General features: G+C 66.5%; 2 protein-coding genes across 2 annotated transcripts in view; both read right to left on the bottom strand.

The window, feature by feature from the left end:
• PFL1_06657 (uncharacterized protein) overlaps nucleotides 1–7238 on the bottom strand; it is a gene marked incomplete at both ends in the record, with an annotated part of 7593 nt that extends 355 nt beyond the window's left edge. Inside the window, 2 exons of the mRNA XM_007884203.1 lie at nucleotides 26–2529; nucleotides 2642–7238. Of these exons, the coding sequence (XP_007882394.1) occupies nucleotides 26–2529; nucleotides 2642–7238 (7101 nt within the window). The remainder of the gene's footprint in view (nucleotides 1–25; nucleotides 2530–2641) is intronic.
• Nucleotides 7239–8151: 913 nt separating this feature from the next.
• PFL1_06658 (uncharacterized protein) overlaps nucleotides 8152–10980 on the bottom strand; it is a gene marked incomplete at both ends in the record, with an annotated part of 4072 nt that continues 1243 nt past the window's right edge. Inside the window, 2 exons of the mRNA XM_007884204.1 lie at nucleotides 8152–8230; nucleotides 8377–10977. Of these exons, the coding sequence (XP_007882395.1) occupies nucleotides 8152–8230; nucleotides 8377–10977 (2680 nt within the window). The remainder of the gene's footprint in view (nucleotides 8231–8376; nucleotides 10978–10980) is intronic.

Consider the following 10980-nt stretch of genomic DNA (forward strand, 5'->3'; position numbering starts at 1 on the left):
AGTCGACGATGCGGCATCGGAACACGGGCCGCTGCTGCCGTCGCTGCTGGCGTGCCGACCCCGCACCGCCCGTCGTCGTCGCGGCGTCGTCGGCGTCGGCACCCGCGTCCGCATCGGCATCGTCGGACGCGGCGTCACCGTCCTCGTCCTCATCCTCGCCCTCGCCTGCTGCTGTCGATGGCGGCGCAGGGGGCGTCTCGATGACACCGAGGAGGAGCGAGTAGTCCATGATGTTGGAGGCGGTGAGGAACTGCGTGTCGTTGTTGAGCGCGCGGCAGAAGAGATCGCGCTGCGACTCGGCGACAAAGGCCTTGGCCTTGTATCGCCCGATCCAGTCGCTGTCCCACCAGACGGTGCCACCAGCATCGCCCACGGTCGCCGCCGCCGATGCCGCAGCCGCTGCGTCGGCCGACGTCGATCCCGACGCCGATGCCGCCGCAGCCGCCGCCGACGAAGACGTAGGGCGTCCCGACGCTGTTGTAGACGCAGAAGAAGCGGCGCCGGCGGCGTGGAGTGGCGTGTCGGCTGCCGTGGCGCCACCAGCGGTCGTTCGTGGCGTCGATGTGGCCGTCGAGAAACCGCTCGTCGATGCCAAGCCAGCCGCCCTGGCCGGCGTGGCCGTCGTCGAGCCATCTCCGACGGCCATCGCCGCATCCGTTGCCGCCGCCGCCGCCGGTTGCTGCTGCTGCTGCTGCTGCTGCTGTTGCGGGCTGACTTTGGCCTTGCGATCCTTGATGCCCTTGAGGTCGAAGCGCACCGAGCGGCCGCCATCGCCGGCCCACAGGTTCTCCTGCACCATGACATTCATCTTGAGCCTCGTCTCGCCCGTCTTGATGTCCTTGATCTTGATGGAGTAGACGCCGGCGATTTTGACGAGGAGCGTGGGACAGTCGTTGACGACCGAGTTCATCATATAGCGCAGGTAGGCGGGCGCAAACTCGAGAAAGGCCTCCTTTTCGTCGACGGACCACACCGTCAGCAGCTGCTTGCCAATGTAGCGCTCGTCGCGCGTCTTGAAAAAGGCGCTCTTGCTCTTGCCGCCCGTCGTGCTCCACGGCTGGCACCGGCTGAGGCTGTGGGCAAAGTCGTCGTCGACGCCCCACTTTTGGCGCAGCGCCGCAAACTCTTCGGCGAACCACGAGACGCACGAAATCTTGGTGTTGCTGTGGATCAGGTTGTGCTTGATGTGCGGGCTCTCGGCGGCCGCGCCGGCTCCCGCCGCCGAGGCCGACGAGGCGTGGACCGAGGGCGTGGGCAGGGCGCTGCTCGGGGCCAGCGACACGCCATCCAGGGTGCGCGCCGATGCCGCCGTGCTGGCCACGCTCTCGCTAATCGACCGCGTCGACTTGAGCGTCTGGCTGCGCGGTGGCACCCTCAGGCCCTGCTGCCCGTGGCCGAGCGTCCAGTACGGGCTGCTGCTGCTGATGGCGGATCCGGCGCCTGCCTCGTCGTCCTGAGGCGCGCAGCAATCTCGATTTGCACCCGGCACGACGTCGTCACCCGCGGCATCCTTGGAAAAGATGCCCGCCAGCGAGTGCGGCCGGGCGGGGATCTGGGTGATCTGGGCACGATACGTGCTGTCGGTAGCCGCCGAGCTGATCGTACTCGTGTTGCCCTTCTGCAACGACGATGGCGGCGCCGGGCGCTGCATCAGCGAGGATGACCTCGGCGTGGGCTGCTGCTGCTGCTGCAGTCCCTGCGCGCGCGTCAAGCGGTCACGACGCGTCGAGGCGGTATCGATGAAGCTGCTCGTGTCAGACGTGCCGCCGTCATCGTCGTCATCCCCGTCGTCGCCGCCGCCGCCGCTGTCGAGGGCGTGGATGTCCTTCTTGCCGCTCGCCGCTTCGTCTGCTTGCTTGCCGCCCTCGGCCCCGCCTTCGACGTGGCTACTGCTGCTGCGACCATCGTCGTCCGGCGCGAGCATCGACGTGCGCGACGTCCGCCGATCGGAGACGGTCGACGACACGCTCGATCCGACGCGACGCAGCCGGAGCGAGAGGATTGACGTCTCGCGCGCCCGCTTCTTGCGCTTCAGCGTCGTCCGGACGGGTTCCGGCTCGTAGAAGACCTCATCCGTATCCGGATCCAGCTGCGAGACGGGCACGTTGCGGTGCGCCTTTTCGCGCAGCGGCGAGCTCGAGACAAAGCTGGATCCCGACGAGATCTGCGAGCCGGACCCCTCGACGATGCCCCGACGCCACAGAAGCACGTCCTCCTCTTTGCTCTTGCCAAAGTAGTCGCCGCCCTCGTCCGGCGGCTCCTGCCAGGTGCCGAGCTCCGTTTTGAAGTCGCGCGAGCTGAGCGAAAAGGCGATGATCGACAGCGGCTCGCTCTCGCGTACCAGGTACTGCGAGCCCGGGAAGGCGTGGCGGCCGGATGAGAAGTACTCGGGCTCGTCGTACGAGCACCGACCCAGCTGCGCCTGCTCGGTCTTTGTAAGATGCTTCTTGATCCAGGCGCTCAGCCGGTTCTTGGCAGACTTGGCGCGGTCGGCAAACGCTTTGCGAATACCGTTGACGTTCTCAAAGCCTGCACGCGGCCGGGGACGGAGCAGAGAGCAGAGCACAGACGCGCCAGCTTGATCAGCTTACCTGTCGTCACTCGACATCCATGACCAGCTGGCAGCGGCTACGGGACTCACCTCGAATTCCCTTAAGCGCATCGTACAGCTCGAATTCGTCGGTCCGCAGCGAGACCTGAAGCCGGGCGAGGAGCGTCAGAGGCTCGGCGACGGTACCAGAGACTGTCGTCCGCGAGTCGACGCTGCGCGCCAAGCTGCCGCCGTCAAAGGCCTTATCGCCATCGGCCCCGTCCTCGGCAAACATGGCCGCATCGATCGGGTTGCGGCGGATCGTCTTGCCCGTCTCGTCGAGCTCTCGCGCCACGAAGAGGTCCTCGAGCGCCGTCATCTGCTGTTTGGCCGAGGCAAAGAACTTCTGCACCTCGAGCCGCGTGTCCTCCAGCACCGCCTGGAGCGCGCCGCTCTGCGCCTTGGCCCGCTTCTCGCGACCTCGTCTGCGGTTGGCCGCTGCAGCCTCTGCGGAGATGGGCTTGGGCCGTCCGTGCATGACGGGGCCATCGATGACCAGATCGTAGACGCGGATGGGCTGGGTGACGACCTTGATGACGGCGCGGCCGGATCGAAACATGCGTAGCAGGTGCGCCCCCTCGGCCACGCTTCGGCTGGCCTCGTCCCGCCCCTCTCGCAGCTGCTTCTGGAGGCCCGCATCGGTGCGCACGCCTTGCTGTTTGGCTTGTCGACCAGCATCTTCCAATCCTCCCACCCTCTGCAGGGCCGGGTGGTAGAGGATGGCCTCGAGGTAGCGCGCAAACGACATCAGATAGGTCGACTCGGACATCGGCCGAGCGCGCCCCTGCCAGCCGCTCGACCCGTTGGCGTTCCACATCCAGATGCTGCTCTCGCTGCTCGTTTTGCCGTCGACGAGCACCTGCGTGCCCCGCTCGGCAGCCTGCACCGCCGTCTCGGCCACGGCCACGGCCGTCTTCGCCGCCTCCTTGTCCGTGCGCAGAGCCGCCGCGACGGCCGAGATGTCGGCGTCATTCGATGCGATCGAGGCGTCTTCGCTTGGCACGTCTCGCGATCGTTCGGACTCGTCGCCGACACCCCCTTCGGCCCCTTGCTTGCCCGCAGTCGCAGCAGCGGGGCCGCTGGCGGTATGGGTCCCCACTGTCGCGGCGGGCAGCATGGTGGCGGTGACTTTGACGTGGAATTCGCCATGCAAAAAGTGGACCCGCTGCTCCGGGGCGACAGGGCGCTTATCGGAGGTCGCAGCACCGCCGTTGGCGCTGGCACCCTCCTCGGCCTCGAGGGAGCCAGCGCGGACGCAGAGCTCCTCAACCACCTGGCCCAGCGGAACGTCGCGGCTGTTGCTGAGCCGCTGGTAGAAGGCGACCTCCTCTCGGCGGAAGCCATTGACGACGACGCCACCCGAGCGCCGCACTTCTGCGCTCAGCAGCTGATGCCCGCGCCGTGAGGCGGTGCTCTGTAGACTGTGCAGGGAGGCAGCGCTCGATCGCACCGTCCCTTCCTTGACGCCGACCTGCGGGTGCAGCTCGCCGGTGGCAGAGATGCCGTTTGAAGGTGTGGCAAACGTGACCCCCTCGGCGCGGTCCTCGCACAGGAAGCCGATCGACTGCAAGCGCATGAAGGCGTCGATGTAGGCCTGGGCGTCGACGCCCGCGACCTGCTGCCGGTAGAAGCTCAACATCGCCAGCTCAGGCGACGAAGTCAGGGGAGAAGGCCCCGGTTCCGCTGGCGGGAACTTGGTCACGCGCACCGGCTGCAATGTTTTCGTGGCGACGGCAGAGGCCTGACTGACCTCGGACGAGGAGCGGTTGGGGACGCTGGCGCGGCGTTCGCGGAGGAGGGCAGGCTGTTGCGGTTCAGCATCGCCGGCATCCTGCTCGCCGTGCGGCGCCGCTTCCGGCAGGACCCTGCCAAACACGCCGATCAGCCGCCCGAGTTTGGCGTTGGCTCTGCTGCTCAGCGAGGCCGAGCTGTGGTCCGACGGGTCGCGTGAGTGAAGCGAGCCAAACGTGGCTCCGATCGAGCTGGTGATCGACGAGATCGATGAGCGGGGCTCGTGCTGAGAGATCGTCTTGGACCGAGGCAGGCCATCGCCCACGCTACCCTTGGACGACCTCCGCCGCTCGAAACCTGCGCTGCCGTCGCCATGGCCCGACATGGTCCTCGACAGCTGCAGCGACCGCTTGCGCGCAACGCCGCCACCGCCTGTGGCGTCTGCTCCATCGGCTTCGTCCTCGGCCGCGGCGGCAGCGCCTCCATCGACAGAGGCCGGGTGGCCTCGGGCATGCAGCATACCCCAGAGACTCTTAGTCCAGCGTCGGGACGAGGAGGCCTTGTGGCTTTGGGTGGGCGACGAGGGTGACGACGTCTTCTCGGGCTCCGACGCCTGCGACTGCTCGGATTCGCCGCGGCTCAACGACGACGACAGGGTCGACTGGCGGCGGTGCGGCACATGCACGCCGGCAGGCAGGGGCTGTGGCAAGGTCGAGGCGGTCCTGGTCGGCACGCGAACGACCTTTGGCCGGGCGGCGTCCGAGTCGCGCAGGAAGCTCGTCTCGAGGATCATCGAGCATCCGGCGTAGACTGCCAGCTCGAGGATCGACGACATCGCCTGCTTCTCGCGCGCGTCCTTGACCTTGATGTGAAAGCTTCCACCGATCAGTTTGACACGGTCGAGGTGGTCTTGCCGATCCTGTGGCCGGCGCACCTCGACCGCCCCGCCACCAAAAATGTCATCGCCTTCGAACACCTCGGGCATCCACACGACCGGCCGATCATCCTCCGCTGCCGCGACTTTGGCGGCCCTCGCCGTCCGGTCGGATCGGGTCGAGATGTTCGAGATCGTCTGTGGACCGTCGACGCGCAGCTGCTCAGCCAGCGCCTGGCCCTGCTTGCTGTTCTTGGCCTTGAGTGTGTCCCTGCCCTCGTCGCTCTCTTCCTCCACCTCAAAGTCCGCGAGCAGCCGGCAGACGACCATCTTGGCCCACTCGTCGCACCCCTTGCCGAGCATCGCCAGGTACTCGCGCTCGGCCTTTTCGAGCGCCGCCGTCTCTGCTGCTTCGGCCTCGGTGAGGTAGCTCGTGGTCGATCGCAGGCTCGGCCGACTCGATTGGTGCGCCAGACGCTGCGAGATGCCCTCGGCGAAGGCATCCGTGCCACCCTCGCCCTTGTGCATCGCCTGCGCCTTGGCCCGGAGAGCAGCTCCGGAAGCCGCATTGAGCGAGGCGAGGTGCTCCATCGCCTTGCTCGGTGGGGCAAGGACAGGTGGCGCAGGCACCGGCGCGGCCGCTCCATCGGTCATCGCCGTCGTCGCATCGCGTTCCTTTGCCGAGCCGGAGGCATCCTGGCCGACTGATGCATCCGCTGCTACAGGCTCGCTCGAGTCATCTGGTACCGCTGGCGCCGTGCTCGAAGGTGATGGTGAGCTGGCTTCAGTCACAGGCTCGGGGGTGGCCGTGCCGCTCAGAGCAGTCGTGGGCGTCGACTTGGCCAGAAAGTTGGGGCGGCCGCCGTGCGGCTTCATGAGCGCCTCAGAGACCCTGCGAGAGGCCGGAGGGGCGGAACGATGAGGCGTCGTGGATGCTGCCGTTTCGTCGCCATCGTCAACAGCCTCCACGCTTGGCTCGTTTGGCCCGGGGTACCGGCCGTAGAGGGTCTCGACTCCTGCAGCGGGTCCGTAGTTGCGGACAAACCACACGGCATTGCTGAGGATTTTGATGGCAACGTCACGCTTCCTGATGCGCGGGTCGCCGCCAAAGGGCTGAAAGGCCTCTTCGGCGTGCTGCGCGTCGCAGGCTGCCAGGTCGGCCGGAAGGGGCGGCAGAGTGCCACGCTGGGCCTCGCGGTAGGCGCGGCCGAGGGCAGCAGCAGGCCATGCGAACCGGGCCCACTTGGACGTCGAGCCCTGCGTCGAGTCTGCTTGGCTGGCACTGGCAGCGGCCGCGTTGCGGAGCTGGGCCTCGGCCCTCCAGCGGATCGAAGCGGTCCTCTGCAATGAGGCGAGCACCTCTCGCTTCGAGAGGTACTCGAGTGCTTCTGCGAGCGCATCATAGAGGCTTTCGAGCAGTCGGGCGTCGACGACGTACCCTGACACTCCCGTCGCGGCTTCGGAGGAGAGCGGCAGCTGACAGGGCGGTGCCAGGGCGGCGTAGTGGAGGATGGTGAGAAGGTGCTGTGAGCTCTGGTCGTCGAGGCCGCCGTCGAGCTGCTGCTTCTGGCGCTTGGGAAAGAGGAGGGAGCCGTTGGCGGGCGTGGCAGCGTCGACGCTCTCTGGTAGCGACTCGGGCCACCAGTCCTCGGCGTCCCTGAGCTCGTCTTCTAGCCTGCGGTTGCTAGAGCTGCTGTCGCCGAGCCGGGAGCGGTCATCGTCGTCGGTGTCGTTTTCGCCGGGGAGCTGGGGCAAGGGTTTGCGAATGAGGCGCCTCCTGGTGGCGAGGGAGAGCTCGATGCTGGCCTTCCAGTTGGAGGTCTTGGATGTGGGGCTGGCGGTGGGCGAGAGGTCGGAGAATGAGGCTGCGTCGTCGCGAGGTGATGTCGATGATGGTGGTGCGGGCGCCGTGTGAGTGGGCGTCGTTGATGGCGATTGGCTCAGAGACGTGGATCGGTTGGGTCTGGGGGTGTGAGGGTAAAGGTTTGGGCTGTGTGTCGCGGCGATGCGGTTGGGCCTGGGCGTGACCTCTGGGGCGGACATGTTGTCGTACGTTGGTCAGCAGTGCATGCAGACGGCGGGGGGGCAAGAGGCGTGCGTGGGAGGCGGAGCGTGGCGGTGATCGTGGCGGGTCCTTTGTGTGCTACAAGGAGCTGGGTATCGATGAACTGTCGTGACGGGTCATAGCATGGCAGGCGGGGAAATAGTGACTGGGGATTCCGTTGCTGCAGATGGGGCGAGAGAGTGCGAGGGCGAGAGAGGGGGAAAAGAGAGAGAGAGAGAAAGAGCGAGGGTCGAGGAGGGGATCGGGATGGGTGTTGGATGTGAGGCAGGGGGGGTCCCTTTGGGGCTGTCCTGATCCGTCCGTGCTGCGGTGACTGCGGCTAGAGCGCCGTGCGATGAGGGCGCGATGGATGGTGGGGGAGGGAAAGGTGGGGCGGTGGTATGGAAGGAGGCCGGGCAGCATGGAAAGGGGTGAACGGGAAGCAAGGCCAACACATCCAGGCAGCCAGGGGGTCGGGCGGGAAGCGGGGAGCGGGGAGCGGGCCAGCCTGCCAACCGCTTTCAGGGTCCAGGCGCGACCAAGCCAGCCAGCCAGGCAGCCAGCCAGACGCCCCTCTCCCTGATCTCACGCGGCCTCCTCTCCTCTCCTCAGGCACCCAGACGACGCACCTCGGCCTCCCCTGCACATCATCAGATAGACGCAGCAAAGTAGTGCCCGCTCCTCGATCCGCCAGACAAACGCCCGATCTCATCCCGCACATCCACTGCATCGACATCAACACCGACACCGACATCGACATCGACACCGATATCGACATGACAGGCAGACACCACGGCCCAAGAAATGCTCTCCAACCGGCTCGTGACGCCCCCAAGCCACCTGGCCACGCCGCTGCGCTTTTCCTCTGCGACAGATCTACAACCCGAGCGGCGGGGGGGGGGGGGGGGGCCTTTACGGAATGTCGAGCTCGGCCTTGAGCTTCTTGATCAGGCGCTTCTCGTCGGTAGAGATGCCCTCCCAGAAGTGGGCCCTGCGCGTCGCGCAAACAAAGGGGAGAAGACAATCAAGAGCACGGGGTGTGAGCATCGTCATCGGTCGACGGCCGCCGCGTCCGGTGCTGCTGGGCTGGCTGCCAACGTAGCCACGCCCGAACCACGCCCTGCCACTGGTACTCACTTGAGCGCGTCAATCGAGTTGCGGCTAATGTGCGAGACAATCTCGTCCTTGTCGTCAAAGTGGCGCCCGTACATCTTGGCGCTCTCGTAGACGGCGTGCTCAATCTTGACGGCGACACCGCCGCCCACGTCCTTCTTCAGCACCACGTCCTTCTCCTTGTGGTTGATCTCGAGCGACGTCACCTTGCCCAGGTGGATCGTCTGCTTCTTCTTGGTCGCCGGGTCCACCTTGACCACCGCCAGCGGCGTCCCCACCCGCAGCGAGCCCTCGATAATGTCGCATCCGAGGATGATCGGGTCGCGCTTGGCAAAGCACGCAATCGTCCGCAGCCGGCACGGCCACACGGCGGTGCCGCTCGCCTCGCGCTTCTTGCTCTCGACAATCTCCTGGTTGTACTTGACAAAGTCGTTTTCGAGGTGGTAGATGATCTTGGCCGTAAAGATCTTGATGCCGAACTCTTCAGCCAGCTTTTCCGCCTCTTTGTCGACGGGCACGTCAAACGCCAGGATGACGGCAAACTCCTTGGCCTTTTCCAGCATCGTCGAGCAGCGCATCACGTCCTTCTTGTACACCGGCCCGATGTTGATGCCGCCGACGGGGATCTTGCTCACCTTGAGGAACTCGAGCAGCGCCTCGAGCGAGCCCAGCGTCGACGCCTGCACGCACACGCCGCGGCCCGACGTGTCGATCTTGTCGAGCAGGTCCGTCAGGTCCGACATGACCTCGTCCTTGAGGTCCTCTTCGTCGTCGTCGGGACCCACGACGAGCAGCCGCGAGCCCGAGATGGCCTTTTCCAGGTCCGGCGCCGCGATCTTGACGCCGAGCGCCGCCTTGACCATCTTGTGGTGGACGTAGGCGCCCTTGACGCGCATCTCCTTGAGCGGCTGCGGCGTCAGCAGCGCGCGCACCTGCGTCACAATCGGGCCGTTGAGGCCGCACACGACGATGCGGTCGCCCTCGTGCATGACGCCGTTGGACAGCACGACGTCGATCGTCGTGCCGAGGCCCTCGATGACCTTGACCTCGAGCACGGTGCACTCGAGCTCCGAGAGGTACATGAGCTTGTCGCTCATCCGCGTCTGGGTCAGCTCGACAATCAGGCGCAGCATGTCCGGGATGCCCTCGCCCGTGTGCGCCGACGTCGGCACCAGGCTGACGTTCTTGCTCATGTTCTTGTTCTCGAAAAACAGGCACGCGTTGAGCCCTTCCTCGGCCAGCTGGACAATGACGTTGCGCGTGCGCTCGAGGAACTCGTTCTGCGTCGAGCGGTTCTGCTTGGCAAAGCTCGCCCGGAACGCGCCGTTGGGCGTCGCCTCCCAGCCGTACAGCCGGTCAATCTTGTTGAGCGCCACGACGAACGGCGTCTTCTTGTCGCGCAGCAGCTTGATGCTCTCGCGCGTCTGGTTCTCGAGGCCGTGCATGATGTCGATGACGAGGATGGCAATGTTGCACAGCGAGGAGCCGCGGGTACGCAGGTTGGTGAACGACTCGTGGCCGGGCGTGTCGATGACGAGCAGGCCGGGCACCTTGTACTCGAACGGGTGGTCCTTGTCCAGCACCGCCGTCTTCTGCTGCAGCGTCTCCACGGGGAAGTACGTGGCGCCGATCTGCTGCGTGATGCCTCCCGCCTCGCCCTCCTGGACGTTGGTCTGCCGGATCTTGTCGAGCAGCTTCGTCTTGCCCGTGTCGACGTGGCCGAGAATGCAGCAAATCGGGCTGCGCAGGTCGTCTTTGCTGCGCGCCGCCAGCGCCTGCTTGGTGCGCTCGTGCCGGCGGGCGGCCGCCTCGGCCTTGCGCTTGGCCAGCGCCTTTTCGTTCGACGTCAGGCCGTCGTCGCTGTCCGAGTCATCCGAGTCGGAGCCAGAGTCGTCGTCGCTGTCGTCGCTGCCATCCTCATCGTCGGATGCCTTTGCCTCCTTCTTGCCGTTGGCCGCCTTCTTGCCGGCAGCGGCGGCGGCAGCACCGGCCTTGCCGTTGGTAGCGGACTTGGCCTTGTCGCCCGCGGCCGCCGGCTTCTTGCCCTCGTCGTCGTCGTCGTCCTTTTCAGACTCGGCATCCCAGTCGTCCTTGACGTCCTCGTCGGACTCGGCGTCCCAGCTGTCCTTGACGTCCTCGGCCTCGTCGGCCGGCTTGGCCTCTGCAGCAGGGGACGCCGCCGCAGCAGCCGCCGCGTCCTCGACCGGCTTGGCCTCGTCGGACTTGTCGGCCTCTTCGGCGTCGGCGGGAGCGGCGACGGGCTCGGGGATGGTGAGGCCGCCCTCGCGCTTCTGGACGGGCTTCTTCTTCTTGCGGTTGTCGATGACGACGCGCTTCTTGGAAGGGCCGGCGTCGGTGGCCGCGGCCGCCTGGGCCTCCTTCTGCTGCTCGAGGCCCTCGACCTTGATCTGGCCGCTCTTGAGCATCGCCTGCAGCCGCGCCTCGGCGGCCGCCTTTTCGGCCTTTTGCTTGGGCGTGAGCAGCTTGCCCTCCTTCTTGAGCTGCTCCTTCTTGGCCTTCTCCTTCTCGCGCTTGCGCTGGCGCTCGGCCTCCTTGCGCTCGGCCTCCTCCTTTTCCAGCCTCTCGGCCTCTTCCTCGGCGCGGCGGGCCTCCTCCTCGGCCTGCCTC

The sequence above is a fragment of the Pseudozyma flocculosa genome, assembly GCF_000417875.1.
Source record: "Pseudozyma flocculosa PF-1 unplaced genomic scaffold scaffold00028, whole genome shotgun sequence".
NCBI classification, from domain to species: Eukaryota; Fungi; Basidiomycota; class Ustilaginomycetes; order Ustilaginales; family Ustilaginaceae; genus Pseudozyma; species Pseudozyma flocculosa.